Raw genomic sequence first — 16,116 nt, 5'->3', positions numbered from 1 at the left:
AATTCAAATGGCGCTCCTTCCCTTTCGACCTCTGCCGTGCACCCAAACAATTGATTTTTACCCCATATGGGGTATCAGCGTACTCAGGAGAAAATGCACAATAAATTGTAGGGTGCACTTTCTCTTTTCTCCCTTGTGAAAATGAAAATGTTATGGCTAAAGTAACATTTTTGTGTTTCCTTCCACATTGCTTTGGTTCCTGTGAAGCACCTAAAGGGTTAATAAACTTCTTGGATGTGGTTTTGAGCAGAGTGAGGGGTGCAGTTTTTAGAATGGGGTCACTTTTGGGTATTTTCTGTCACCTAGGCCTCTCAAAGTCACTTCAAATGTGATGTGGTCGCTAAAAAAAATTATTTTGTAAATTTTGTTGGAAAAATTAGAAATTGCTGATTAACTTTGACCCCTTCTAACTTCCTAACGAAAAAAAAAAATTCTTTCGAAAATTGCGCTGATGTAAAGTACACAAGTGGGAAATGTTATTTCGTAACTATTTTGTGTGACATATCTCTCAGATTTATGGGCATAAATTTTCAAAGTTTGAAAATTGCGAGATTTTCAAAATTTTCACACAATTTCATAAATTTTCACAAATAAACGCAAAAAGTATCGGGCTAAATTTACCACTGACATGAAGTACAATATGTCACGAAAAAACAATCTCAGAATCACCAGGATCCGTTGAAGCGTTCCAGAGTTATAACCTGTCAAAGTGACACTGGTCAGAATTGCAAAAAATGGCCCGGCCATTAGGGTGTTTTAGTGGCCGGGGGTGAAGGGGTTAAAGAGGACATTTCTCTGGATTTTTTTTTCACTTTAACTTAGTACCTCCTCCAATTGCTGCTGTTGCAGTGACTCTGGAACAATTATTCATTTTCTCCTGTGCCCCTCTACTCCAAACTAATGCTCCGTAATGAAAAACATGCACATTTTCACTTTCATTCAGATCGGCATGTACCAGAGAAATTCATTGTGGAAATTTGCTTTTTCTCCTTGTGATAGTTCTGTGATATACTCTCAGTTACTTAGTTAACATTAAAAAAATCAAGTGAAAAGTCCTTTTTAAATTGATATCTGTAAAGACATTCTGCCAAACTAACATGCTCATGAACTTTGTAGTGAATTGAGAGAGCAGAATGCTTGTACAGTTGTCACCTATGTGTAGTTTACATTGTACAATCCTTTATAAAATTTGTGTATAATAGAATTCAATGCTTCTTACAAAGGACTTATAAGACGTTTTTCTTCATTTTAGGTCTCTTAGTCCCCTTTCTCTTTCTGCACATGAAACAAATGACCGATTAAGCCTTCATATGTCACTGGAGGGCAAGAATTTTCCTGTAACGTACTTCCCTAGTGACATTACTACTCACATAAGTAGTATGTCTTCCACGGACAAGTTAACAAAATGGGGAGTCCTTGGAGTACAAGGAGCACTTCTAAGCATCTTCATACAGCCAGTGTACATCAGCAATATTATTGTTGGTAGGTAAATGACTAAGGACGATCGCATCTGAAACGCGTTGATCGGAGGAATTTTGTTTTATGCAGTTTTTATTTTTCCAATAAATGTGAAGTTTTATATTATACTGCTGAAAGACGTTTTTGTGCCGTGATCCACCCGCTATTGAAATTCTAAACTACCGTATTTTGGGGATTATAAGGCGCCCTCAAACCACCCTAAACCTCAAAATTGGGATGTATGTCTGATAATCCAGATATAGTTCATCGGGAGGGCGCAGCAGTGGTGGAGCAGGGTCACAGGAAGCAGGTTCAAGTGGGACAATGCTGCTGTTCCAGGGCTGGGAGGAAGGGGGTGTCACGGCGGTGTAATGCTGGTGTGATTGATCTCTGGGCAGTGGACCCAATGGGCTTCAAGAAAATGGCTGCAGAGGCAGCGCATATGCAGATTAAGATCTCAGATAGTCGAGATCTCAATCTGCACATTCACAGCCACAGTCATTTTACTGAAGTCCATCGCGGCACACCTGCAGATTGAGAACTGCGTGTGCGCTGCCTTCGCAATAATTTTCCAGAACCCCATCGCTTCCACTGCCTGGAGATCAATGGCGACAACCCCTCCACCCAGTCCCGGGCCCTTGTGCCGCACGTCCTTCAACTGCAAGTGTGACTCTGATCCACCGCCTTTGCGCCCCCAAACCCCTCCCGGTGAGGTATATCCAAATCATTAAACAGACTCTAGGATTATAAGACGGACCCCCCTTTTTTAACATTAAAAATGTTTTTATTTTTTTTTCCCCTATTTTCTTTCTCTATATTTGCGGTGCGTTTTATAATCTGGTACGTCTCATAATCCAAAAAATACGCTATTTGATTTTGCATGAGGACAGCTTTTTCATCACTATTACACACAGCTGCGCAGTTTCCAGGATGAAACAGCTTTTTCTCTGCAAATTTAAGTGATTAATAAGATATTCAGATAATGGCCACGCAGACTGTGCTGATTCTTGTTTCTTCATCTTTTTAGGTAATATAAATTGCTCAGACACAAGAGGACTGGAAATTGCTATAAAGCGCCGAATTGATGATAGTCTAACGTCACGATTGCCTATGTTTTATCTTGTACACAGACCTTACATAACCATTGGAGCTACTGTCCACCAAATTCAGGCAGTTTGTGGAAATTATAGCCTTAGTTTGAATTGGTCACAAGGAGACAGTTCATTGGAAATTGTGGATGCATTGCAAGGGAAAATTATTAAAAGGTATTTTTTTTTTTTATGGATGTTATGCTTTATAATCAGAGGACCTTTCACCATGTTTTTCATGTTGAATTGGACATATGATGAAATAAGTGTGGCAGAGCAGAATAAAACTTTATTTTTACATTTCTGTTGCAGAGATATTGGCAATCAAAGTATTTAGCATTTAATCTTATCTTTCATTTTTTTCTTTTAAGCTCAATATGCATAACCAGAGGTTTCACTGTGTTCATGTACTTCTTACTCTTTTTGTTGCTGATCGATCATAAGCAGGCAGCAACACACTGGGAAAAGAAGAATATGACCCCACAGTATTTTTCACAGTCTCCTCTCCTTACATGTTGGAGCACAACAGACCTGAGTGAGATTAACAGATTTCAACTCCAGCAATTAGGCTAGGTTCACACACTGCGTTTTTTTGACGCTGCATTTTTGTGCGTTTTTTGCGGCAAAAAAACGCAGTGGCAAAAAACGCACATGTTTTTGCCGCGATTTGGTGCGTGTTTTGCTGTGTTTTTGCTCACTGCGTCTTTATGCGTTTTTATCAGTGAACAAAAAAAAGGTCTGATGTCATTTCCTTCTTCAATACGTTCTTCATTCTCCACTACTGTATGCAGGAGAGCAGACAGCTGCAGAACCACAAGGATCAGCATACTCCATCCAATAGTGTATGCAGGAGAGCAGACAGCAGCTGCAGAACTACAAGGCTCAGCATGCTCCATCCAGGACTGTATGCTGGAGGGAGAGTCAGGGGGAGCAGACCTACAAGGCTCAGCATCCTCCATCCAATAGTGTATGCAGGAGAGCAGACAGCAGCTGTCGAACTACAAGGTTCAGCATGCTCCATCCAGGACTGTATGCTAGAGGGAGAGTCAGAGGGAGCAGACCTACAAGGCTCAGCATCCTCCATCCAATAGTGTATGCAGGAGAGCAGACAGCAGCTGTCGAACTACAAGGCTCAGCATCCTCCTTCCAGGACTGTATGCAGGATTTCTTTGCCCCCCCAAACAAAAAAAATGACGTGGGCTTCGCCATATTTTTGTATGCTAGCCAGGTACAGCAGGCAGGTACGGGCTGCCCCCAACCCCCAGCTGCCTATTTGTACCCGGCTGGGAACCAAAAATATAGAGAAGCCCTTTTTTTTTTAATTATTTCATGAATTTCATGAAATAATTAAAAAAAAAAAAAATGACGTGAGCTTCGCCTAATTTTTGTGTCCAGCCAGGTACAACTAGGCAGCTGGGGATTGGAATCCACAGTGCAGGGTGCCCATGCTTTCTGGGCACCCCCGCTGCGAATTGCAGTCCGCAGCCACCCCAGAAAATGGCGCTTTCATAGAAGCGCCATCTTCTGGCGCTGTATCCAACTCTTCCAGCTGCCCTGATGCCGGGTGGCTCACTGGGTAATAATGGGGTTAGGGCTAGCTGTATATTATCAGCTGGCCCTAAGCCCGAAATTCATGGTGTCACGCCAATATTAGACATGGCCACCATGAATTTCTAGTAAAGATAAAAAAAACCACAACACACAGAAAAATATTTTTATTGGAAATAAAACACAACACAATTAGTGATTCCATCTTTATTGAAATAAAGAACCCCCCTCCGCAGTAATCCTGGGTCAAGGGTCCCGCGCCGTCCAATCCGGATCCAATATCATCTGATCGGTTTGCTGGAAGGCAAAGCGATCAGATGATGTGTCAGGATCAAGTGCCTGAATCACATCACACAGCAGCTGATTGTATAAAAGCCGTTTATACAATCAGCAGATGCATCGGTGCAAAAAAAAAAAAAATCACTTGTGTGCTGATTACCGGCAGCTCCTGGAGCGAGTCTGATCCCGTCCGATCGCTGCAGGAGCTGCCAGTAATCAGGGATGAAGTCTCCTGACGCATCCGCTGATAGGTTAAACCGGCCGGCCGCTGACGTCACCCCGAGACTTACGATCAGCTGATGCGTCAGGTGACTGCATCAGGTGATCCATCGCCAGGTCCTGCATCCTGCAGGCATACGTACCCGGGGAGACTGCACACACCCGGAGCGGCGGTACCGAGAGGAGGAGCTGGGTGCGGGCATGGCACCGGGACCCTGCAGACAGGTGAGTATGACATTTTTTTTTCTACTGTTCACTTTTGTTTTCGCAGCCGCTTCCACCTCCTGTCCGTACATGACGCCGCACGACAGCTGACATGCACAGGACTGGAGGTGGAAGCGGTGGTGATGGTACCGGGAGGATTCACGCTTCTTTGTTTACTGACAGAAGGAATCCTCTTCCTGTACATGTCACTTTACTACCCACCTCCTGCGTTTATAGCTGCGTTTTTGGTCTTAGAAACGCACCAAAACGCACATATTTGCGTTTCTCATTGCGTCTTTCAACATCCCATTGCACTCAATGGATGAAAAGCGCAGTGAAAAACGCGGGAATAATTGACATGCTGCGTTTTTGTGGCACCACAAAAACGCAGCTGAAAAAAAACGCTGTCTGCAGACACCAAAAATGAAAACTCATAGACTTTGCTGGGGAAGCAAAGTCATGCAGTTTTCTGAGCAAAAACACACCCGAAAACTGCGCAAAAACGCTGCGAAAAACGCACTGTGTGAACTTACCCTTAGTGTGGGGAAGGTCAGTTAACCAGTAGGGCTAGTTAATCAGTAGTCAAGGCATGTGTCCGTCTGCACTGTCAGTGTGCACATTCCCTGCCAATCAGCGCAGCTGGTGGGTTCCGCTCGCTGGCCAATCGTTAGGGTCAGCATGCATGCACCTGCCCTCTGACCAATCAGAGCGTGCAATTGTGACTTATGATTGTGGGCCTCATCCCTTCCTGCCACAGGCCTTGTCCCTTTCTGCCACTGGCACACCCTTTCCTGCCTCGGGCTCTTTCTTTTCCTTTGATTTACTGTGCCTTGGTATTCTCCCAGGATAGTTCTTTTTCCATCACTCCTCAGCTTGCTTTATACACCTGCACCGACTGGCTTCTGCGGCCTCAGTCAGAATACTGTTGTAGTCTGTAAAAAATAAATGCCCTGCATATATTTTTCTTTAAATAAGATAAGACGCATGAGAAATAGACTTCAAAAAATGTAAAAATAAATAGATGTATTTTATATTGAGTAAAAATGATTGCCAAAAATAGAATAGTTCGTTAGTTCAGTTACAGAAATGAAAAATGTTATTCTTCGTTAGCTTTCGTGAGGAGTTCAATAATAGTGCAATTCTTTACTAAATCAGTAGAAGTCTTATCTTTCATTCATCTTTCCCTGGATCCTGAATGGCTAGACCATGGTGATATGCTGTAGGCTTGCCAAAAGTTGCTTCAGTAGTGAAGATCTTCGGAAGAAGTGACGCCCTTTCTCTCAGCTCTCTTCGTGTGCATCTGACATGCTGCAGTTATGACTCTCCGGAGAAATGTGACCCCCCCCCCCTTGAGAAGTGTCATGTTATATATGCAGCTGTTCAAAACCATATAGGGAGATTCTTATGAACACATGATGTAAGCTTCCAATATAGACAAGACTATGTCAGTGTATGTATATCTATATATATAATTGCCTTATTGTGTCTGTCTTTCTGTCTGTCTTGCTCCAAAATTGTGTCACCGTGACAGTGTCACCGTGACAGTGTCATTAGAGTGACAACTGTCGGATTGGCTGCTGGGCTCGGCCTGGCCCCGCCCCCCCGCACGGATTGGCCGCTCGCCTCGGTCTGGCCCCGCCCCCGCATGGATTAGCCGCTCGCCCCGGCCCTCCGCACGCATCGCCCGCTCCAGCGTACACCGGCTCCCAGTACACATGTGCAGGGAGCCGGCATACGCTGACGCCTCGCCCGCTCAGCCCCGCTCCAGCGTACAACGGCTCCCGGTACACATGTGCAGGGAGCCGGCATACGCTGACGCCTCGCCCGCTTAGCCCCGCTCCAGCGTACAACGGCTCCCGGTACACATGTGCAGGGAGCCGGCATACGCTGACGCCTCGCCCGCTCAGCCCCGCTCCAGCGTACACCGACTCCCGATACACATGTGCAGGGAGCCGGCATACGCTGACGCCTCGCCCGCTCAGCCCCGCTCCAGCGTACACCGGCTCCCAGTACACATGTGCAGGGAGCCGGCATATGCTGATGCCTCGCCCGCTCGCCCCCGCCACATGTTGGCACGCTTGGCCCCGCTGGGATCGTGACCGAGCCAGTGTACGCTGGTAACCATGATATACATCGCGTAACTATAGGAAGCGCTTCCCTTAGTTACCCGATGTGTATCATGGTTACCAGCGTACACCGGCACCCGGTACACATGTGCATGGAGCCGGCATACGCTGACGCCTCGCCCGCTCAGCCCCGCCCCCGGCACACGTTGCCACACTCGAACCCGCCCCCGGCGGCCCCAGCATAAGGGAAGGAGCACGATGGGGGGTGTGCAGAATGAAGGATGGAGCACGATGGGGGATGTTGCAGCATGGAGGATGGAGCATGATGGGGGGGTGCGCAGCATGGGGGATGGAGCACGATGGGGGGTGCGCAGCATGGAGGATGGAGCACAATGGGGGGTGCGCAGCATGGAGGATGGAGCACAATGGGGGGTGTGCAGCATGGAGGATGGAGCACGATGGGGGGTGTGCAGCATGGGGGATGGAGCACGATGGGGGGTGCGCAGCATGGGGGATGGAGCACGATGGGGGGTGTGCAGCATGTCGGATGGAGCACGATGGTGGGTGCGCAGCATGTCGGATGGAGCACGATGGGGGGTGCGCAGCATGGGGGATGGAGCACGATAGGGGGGTGCGCAGCATGGGGATTGGAGTACGATGGGGGGTGCGCAGCATGGGGGATGAAGCACGATGGGTGCGCAGCATGGGGGATGGAACACGATGGGAGGTGCGCAGCATGGGGGATGGAGCACGATGGGGGGTGCGCAGCATAGGGGATGGAGCACGATGAGAGGTGCGCAGCATGGGGGATGGAGCACGATGGGGGTGCGCAGCATGGAGGATGGAACACGATGGGGGGTGTGCAGCATGGAGGATGGAGCACGATGGGGGATGGAGCATGATGGGGGTGCGCAGCATGTCGGATGGAGCACGATGGGGGGTGCGCAGCATGGAGGATGGAGCACAATGGGGGGTGTGCAGCATGGAGGATGGAGCACGATGGGGGGTGTGCAGCATGGGGGATGGAGCACGATGGGGGTGCGCAGCATGGGGGATGGAGCACGATGGGGGGTGTGCAGCATGTCGGATGGAGCACGATGGTGGGTGCGCAGCATGTCGGATGGAGCACGATGGGGGGTACGCAGCATGGGGGATGGAGCACGATAGGGGATGCGCAGCATGGGGATTGGAGTACGATGGGGGGTGCGCAGCATGGGGGATGAAGCACGATGGGGGGTGCGCAGCATGGGGGATGGAACACGATGGGAGGTGCGCAGCATGGGGGATGGAGCACGATGGGGGGTGCGCAGCATAGGGGATGGAGCACGATGAGAGGTGCGCAGCATGGGGGATGGAGCACGATGGGGGTGCGCAGCATGGAGGATGGAACACGATGGGGGGTGTGCAGCATAAAGGATGGAGCACGATGGGGGGTGCGCAGCATGGGGGATGGAGCATGATGGGGGTGCGCAGCATGTCGGATGGAGCACGATGGGGGGTGCGCAGCATGGGGGATGGAGCACGATGGGGGGTGCGCAGCATGGGGGATGGAGCACGATGGGTGGTGCGCAGCATGGGGGATGGAACACGATGGGAGGTGTGCAGCATGGAGGATGGAGCACGATGAGGGGTGTGCAGCATGGGGGATGGAGCACGATGAGGGGTGTGCAGCATGGGGGATGGAGCACGATGGGGGGTGCGCAGCATGGGGGATGGAGCACGATGGGGGGTGCGCAGCATGGGGGATGGAGCACGATGGGGGGTGCGCAGCATGGGGGATGGAGCACGATGGGGGATGGAGCACGATGAGGGGTGCGCAGCATGGGGGATGGAGCACGATGGGGATGCGCAGCACGGGGGAAGGAGCACGATGGGGGGTTCGCAGCATGGGGGATGGAGCACGATGGGGGTGCACACCTCCCCCCAAAACACACACACACCACACACACACTGGGAACCACAAACACCGCCCTACAGACACCCACACACACACATGCACTCCACACCCACACAAACCGCGCAACACACACAGCACCACACACACAGAACGCTGCAGACACACAGCGCTCCACAAACAACGCAACACATACAACGCAACACACATACAACACCCAGAACATTTACAGCGCCCTACACAAACACTTGGTAACTACACACAACATCTATCTATCTATCTATATATATTATATATATATCTATCTATATATATAATTGCCTTATTCTGTCTGTCTGTCTTGCTCCAAAATTGTGTCCTTACGGTGACACAAAGCGGATTGGCCGCTGGCCTCGCCCTGGCTCCCCCCCCCCACGGATTGGCCGGCCGCTCGCACAGGCTCCGCCCCCCACACGGATTGGCCTCTCGCCCCGGCACCCTGCACGTATTGGCAACTCAGCCACGCCCCGCCCCCCCACGCAATGCACGCTCACTCTGGCCCCGCCCCCCGCATGCATCCCCCGAACTGACACGGAGACACGACTCCCAGGTGAGTACTGTACCCCCGGGAGCCCACACCAGCATACGCCGCCAACCCAGCCGACACAAACCCTCGCATTGCTGGGGTTTGCCGCCGTATGCTGGTGTGGGCTCCCGTGCGAGTGGGGGACGGGATGCGCTGGTAACCATGGTAGCATAGTTACCAGCGCATCAAGGTCCTGCAGCGGCGGAACATCCACACACGTACACACATAACAGCACACACACACACACACACACACATCAGATCACACTCACTCTCACACACACCTCACACACATATCAGATCGCATCCACACACTCACAGCATCCGGAGATATCGCTTGCTTCTCGGCCTCGATACTGTGCTGTGAGCATCCAGGACCTGCCAGAGGATCACATGGCGGGAAGCATGTGTTATCTCCGGATGTTGTGAGTGAGCGCGTATGTGCAATATCGTCAATGTGTGTGTGTGTGAGTGTATGCGATCGGGTGTGTGTGAGTGTATGCGATCGGGTGTGTGTGAGTGGATGCGATCGGGTGTGTGTGAGTGTATGCGATCGGGTGGGTGTGAGTGTATGCGATCGGGTGGGTGTGAGTGTATGCGATCGGGTGGGTATGTGTGTGTGTGAGTGGATGCGATCGGATCTGTGAGTGTCGGCAGGGGAGCACGGCGTGCTGGAGGAGGCTGGGAGGAGAGAGCCTGATCCTGGGGAAGGCTGGGAGGGGGAGGCTGATGTTGGGGGAGGCTGGGAGGGTGTAGGCTGATGCTGGGGGAGGCTGATGCTGGGGGAGGCTGGGAGGAGAGAGGCTGATGCTGGGGGTGGCTGGGATGAGAGAGGCTGATGCTGGGGGAGGCTGGAAGGAGAGAGGCTGATGCTGGGGGAGGCTGATGTTGGGGGAGGCTGATGCTGGGGGAGGCTGATGCTGGGGGAGGCTGGGAGGAGAGAGGCTGATGCTGGGGGAGGCTGGGAGGAGAGAGGCTGATGCTGGGGAGGCTGATGCTGGGGGTGGCTGGGATGAGAGAGGCTGATGCTGGGGGAGGCTGGAAGGAAAGAGGCTGATGCTGGGGGAGGCTGGGAGGGGGAGGCTGATGCTGGGGGAGGCTGGGAGGAGAGAGGCTGATGCTGGGGGAGGCTGGAAGGAGAGAGGCTGATGCTGGGGGAGGCTGATGCTGGGGGAGGCTGGGAGGGGGAGGCTGATGCTAGGGGAGGCTGGGAGGAGAGAGGCTGATGCTGGAGGAGGCTGGGAGGAGAGAGGCTGATGCTGGGGGAGGCTGGGAGGAGAGAGGCTGATGCTGTGGGGGAGGCTAGGAGGCGGAGGCTGATGCTGGCGGAGGCTGGAAGGAGAGAGGCTGATGCTGGGGGAGGCTGATGCTGGGGGAGGCTGGAAGGAGAGAGGCTGATGCTGGGGGAGGCTGATGCTGAGGGAGGCTGGGAGGTGGAGGCTGATGCTGGGGAAGGCTGGGAAGAGGGAGGCTGGGAGGAGGGAGGCTGATGCTGGGGGAGGCTGATGCTGGGGGAGGCTGGAAGGAGAGAGGCTGATGCTGGGGGAGGCTGGGAGGGGGAGGCTGGGAGGAGAGAGGCTGATGCTGGGGGAGGCTGGGAGGGGGGAGGCTGAGAGAAGAGAGGCTGATGCTGGGGGAGGCTGAGGCTGGGAGGAGAGAGGCTGATGCTGGGGACAGAGAGGCTGATGCTGGGAGGAGAGAGGCTGATGCTGGGAGGAGAGAGGCTGATGCTGGGAGGAGAGAGGCTGATACTGGGAGGAGAGAGGCTGATGCTGGGGGCAGAGAGGCTGATGCTGGTGCAGCATGGGGGATGGAGCACGATGGGGAGTGCGCAGCATGGCGGATGGAGCACGTTTGGGACTGCGCAGCATGGCGGATGGACCACATTTGGGAGTGCGCAGCATGGCGGATTGAGCACGTTTGGGAGTGCGCAGCATGGCGGATGGAGCACGTTTGGGAGTGCGCAGCATGGCGGATGGAGCACGTTTGGGAGTGCGCAGCATGGCGGATGGAGTACGTTTGGGAGTGCGCAGCATGGCAGATGGAGCACGATGGGGGGTGCGCAGCATGGGGGATGGAGCACGATGGGAGGTGCACACCTCCCCCCAACACACACACAACACACCACACACACACACTGGGAACAACACACACAGACAACGCTGCACACACACAACACCCAACACACAAACACCGCGGCATACATAAATATACGCACATACCGCACAACACACACATTGCACAAAACATACCTCCCCCCAAAACACACCACACCCACACAAACCGCGCAACACACACACACACAACGCTACAGACACACAGCGCTCCACAAACAACGCAACACACGCAACACACAAACAACACCGCTCTCACCCCCCGCAACACCCAGAACATGTACAACCCCTACACAAACACTTGGTAACTACACACAACAACATCTATATATATATATATATATATATATAACAAAAATCATACATTAACTACACAATACGTAAATTCTAGAATACCCAATGCGTAGAATCGGGCCACCTTCTAGTATATATATATTTATATAACAAAAATCATACATTAACTACACAATACGTAAATTCTAGAATACCTGATGCGTTCGAATCGGGCCACCTTCTAGTATATATATATATATATATATATATATATATATATATTTTCAATACAGGCTTAAAATATTAATTTCTATAAGTACTGTTATCAATAAGTTCTGCCATGTATAGATCTATTATATGGATGTATTATATATTATAAATTATTTGATAAATGTGAACTTTTTACATAGTCTTACCGCATTCTTAGATCTAAGCGTCCCTTGGACCAGGTCGGCTTTGTTTTTGAGAAACTTGACACTTGCAGTGTCCCAGCTGCTTCTTCTCCCTTCTATCACCATTTAGGGGCACTTTCAACTATCCTGCCTGCTCTGGTTACCTAGTATGCTTGGATCTCCTGCAAAGACTGCTTGCCCTCAACCTAAGCTTTAGTGTATTGCACTTCTGGTACCTCCATTTTCTCTGCACACAGGACCTTTGCGGCCTGGGTATGAGGGAAGTGCCTTTCCCCCTTCTGGGGTCCTATCTTTTATCTCTTCTATATCCTAGACACTGGTTGTTGTAGTGAAATTATTCGTTAGAGCTTCTATCACCCTTTGGGTATGTGCACACACTGCAGATTAGGTTCAGATTTTTTTGCGCCAAAAAACGCACCTTGTGGTAAAAAACTAACAGCTAAAAGGCAGCTAACACTGTTCCAGCCACCGATTCCCGATGTCACTGCTATCTGCATCCTCAAGAATCAGTGTGTGTGACAGCAAACACGATATCATCACATCTGCTGTACAGAAATTCAGTGCACTGTAGACAGGAGTAGAGCGCCAGGGGAATGGGAGCAAGGTGAGTATGTATTATATTATTTCATATGTATGGGATATTTGTATGCATATAGGGGGCTCAAACTAGATCTAGGAGTCTGGGGGCTTATACCGTATTTAGGAGGCTATGTGAGTGCTCATACTATATATTGGAGGCTATCTGGGGGCTCATACTGTATGTAGGGGGTCTATGTGTGGTCTCATGTGGTATGTAGGGTGATGACTGCACACATAATGCTGCTCAACATTGAGTGATAATATAAAATAATTGGAATTAATGTTATTTTTAAGCAACAATAGTTGTTGTCTTTCATGTGACCACTTGGGAAAAGTAATTGCCCTCCCCTGCCATAGAGAACTTGATCTGTGTACTTAAACTGCAAACACCAGGAAATCCTTAGGAGGAAAAAACTGGGCACTTGTTTAGAAAAACTCCAGAAACTTTTTCTGCATCATAAATAGTGAGCTCCCGACTTAGGCACTTTGATTCAGCATAGGAGTCGCGTATCTTTTTTGAGACTCCGTGGTGCACTATAGTCAAAGTTCAAGTATCCAAAAAAGAAAACACAAGGCACTCACCGGAGATGCAACAGGATGCTGTTTAATCCAGCAAAAAGGTTACATGTGTAGGTTTGTGAGGGGTGGCGGGGGGGGGGGGGGCACACAGCACGGTGACGACGGCCATTTCTTGCCGTCTCTTGGCGCTTCTACAAGTCCACCACAAATGGACTCGTAGAAGCGCCAAGAGCAGGCGCGAAACGTCCGTCTTAACCGTGCTGTGTGCCCCCCTCACAAGCCTACACATGTAACCTTTGTGCTGGATTAAACAGCCGTCTTATTGCATCCCTGGTGAGTGCCTTGTCTTTTCTTTTTTGGATATACTTAAAAAGAAAAACACCAAAAATCGAAGCTGTAACAAAAAACTCAGTGAACATGCAACATTACAAGCATGTAAATGGAAGCTTCTAGACAAGAAAAAAACAAAGAGAAAAATTGTATGAAAAATACCCTGAATAATAATGAATAAAATGCAAGTGCTTAATAACAGGGTACTTAGTATATACATTTTTGCAAAAACGTAAGAAGCCATCCCACCTCGTCATGATGTACCCATCTGGGACGGTCCCTAACCAACTAAAGTTAAAACCATTATATATACGTGACTTGTGTCTATCAAAAACTCCAATGTGAATGGCAACAAGTGGTCAGCTGGGTCCCAGATTACACAGCAAAGTGGGAATCAATTGGTTGTTCAGCCTCAGTATAAGGAGGGCTGCGCCCCCAACTTGCAATAAACTACAGTATTGTAGTATGAAGCTATATAGTTCTGATCATAATTTTCCGATGAAGCTCCGCTTGTGTCTTGTCTTTACCGGAGTATGAACATAGCAACACAGTATCTTGTGATCACGTTGTGAGTGGGGTTGTTGGGTACCTGGAGTAAATGCCCTGGCAAATCACACCGTTTATTTAAGGGGTTAACAGCGATCGCAGCCCACTGTGATCACTATTGTTATAGATACATGCATATTATGTAATATTACCAGCATTCACTGTTTGTGAAGCAGTCTCCACACATCGCAACCCTCTCTATGACAGATGTATACCTTATGGAGCATTAAGGAATTAATAGCAGTGATGTACCTACCTCGGTAGACATTGCGACCGGGCCCGGGCGGTTTGGGGCCCGCGGCCGCCCAGCAGATTAGCAGCCAGCTCCTTTCTGTGAGAGAGGAGCTGCGCTGTTCTGCCGCAGACCATGCGGCGGCCAATATATGACCCGGTCACCGCCGCTGACACCGGGCCCCCCTGCCTGGTGTCCGCGCTCCCGTCACCGCGCTTTGCTTTGATATTGCATAAGAGCGGCTGACGCCGCTCTATGCATCATCAGTCTTTCCCCGTGCCTGCGTGTTGACGTCACTCCTGTGCGACTGCTGTGTGTGGTGAGAGCACAGAGCGCAGGAGGACGCCGACCGGAGCCACGGGGGAAAGAGGACAGAAGTGAGGACGAGCAGCAGTGAAACAAGTAGAGGTGAGGACAGAGCTGCAGTGGAAGGAGAAGAGAGGTGAGTACTTGTTTTTTTATTTTATTTTTTATAAACCAGTGAGTACACGGGGAGGCTGGCTGCAGGACACATGGAGTCCTTGAGGGGGGGCCTTGCTGCAGGACACATGTAGGCCCTGGGGGCTGGCTGCATGACACATGGAGGCCCTGGGGGGCTGGCTGCATGACACATGGAGGCCCTGGGGGGCTGGCTGCATGACACATGGAGGCCCTGGGGGGCTGGCTGCATGACACATGGAGGCCCTGGGGGGCTGGCTGCATGACACATGGAGGCCCTGGGGGCTGGCTGCATGACACATGGAGGCCCTGGGGGCTGGCTGCATGACACATGGAGGCCCTGGGTGGGGGGCTGCATGACACATGGAGGCCCTGTGGGGGGCTGGCTGCGTGACGCATGGAGGCCATGGGTGGGGTGGGGGGGCTGGCTGCATGACACATGAAGGCCTTGGTGGGGGAGGCTGGCTGCATGACTCATGGAGGCCCTGGGGGTGCTGGCTGCATGACACATGGAGGCCCTGGCTGCATGATACATGGAGGTCTATAGGGCTGCATGATACATAGAGGTATATGGGGCTGCAGGCTGCGTTATAAATGGAGGTCTATGGGGCTGCATAAAAATCATGGACTCGTTATACATGGACTATATGGGTGCATTATACGTGGAGGAGTATGGGGCTGCATAATATAATATGAAGGTTTATGGGGCTGCATTGTAATACATATAGGACTATGGGGGCTACATTATAATATATGGAGGACTATGGAGGCTACTTTATACATGGAGGACTATCTGGGTGCGTTTTAAAAAAAAATGGAGGACTGTGGTGCAGTATAATATATGGAGAACTATGGGGTGAATTATAATACATGGAGGACTATGGGAAATGCATTATAATACATGGAGGACTATGGAGGGGCATTCTAATATATGAAGGGTTATGTGGGACCCTTTATACTATATGGAAGGCTATGTGGGGCCATTATAGTATTTGGAGAACTATATACGAGGGGGGACAAAGATACAAGCATGGGATGGGAATGTTTTGTGCTGAGGAAAAAAGGCTTTCTTTGTCGCTCCTAATTGGGAGACCCAGACAATTGGGTGTATAGCTATGCCTCCGGAGGCCACACAAAGTATTACACTAAAAGTGTAAAGCCCCTCCCCTTCAGCCTATACACCCCCCGTACTGCTACGGGCTCATCAGTTTTTATGCTTTGTGCGAAGGAGGTCAGACATCCACGCATAGCTCCACAGCTTAGTCAGCAGCAGCAGCTGACTATGTCGGATGGAAGAAAAGAGGGCCCATAACAGGGCCCCCAGCATGCTCCCTTCTCACCCCACTTTTGT

General features: G+C 50.5%; 1 protein-coding gene across 2 annotated transcripts in view; it reads left to right on the top strand.

Annotated features, from left to right (window-relative positions):
• ADAD1 (adenosine deaminase domain containing 1) overlaps positions 1–16,116 on the top strand; it is a 199,736-nt gene that overhangs the window by 165,129 nt on the left and 18,491 nt on the right. For both annotated transcript variants that reach the window (XM_075348944.1, XM_075348953.1), the window contains exons 9-10: positions 1,253–1,482; positions 2,486–2,723. In XM_075348944.1, coding sequence (XP_075205059.1) covers positions 1,253–1,482; positions 2,486–2,723 — 468 coding nt within the window. The remainder of the gene's footprint in view (positions 1–1,252; positions 1,483–2,485; positions 2,724–16,116) is intronic.

This window comes from Anomaloglossus baeobatrachus, chromosome 1 (genome assembly GCF_048569485.1).
Source record: "Anomaloglossus baeobatrachus isolate aAnoBae1 chromosome 1, aAnoBae1.hap1, whole genome shotgun sequence".
NCBI lineage: Eukaryota > Metazoa > Chordata > Amphibia > Anura > Aromobatidae > Anomaloglossus > Anomaloglossus baeobatrachus.
Note: the sequence above shows the minus strand (reverse complement) of the source record. Positions and strands in the feature narration are given on the sequence as shown.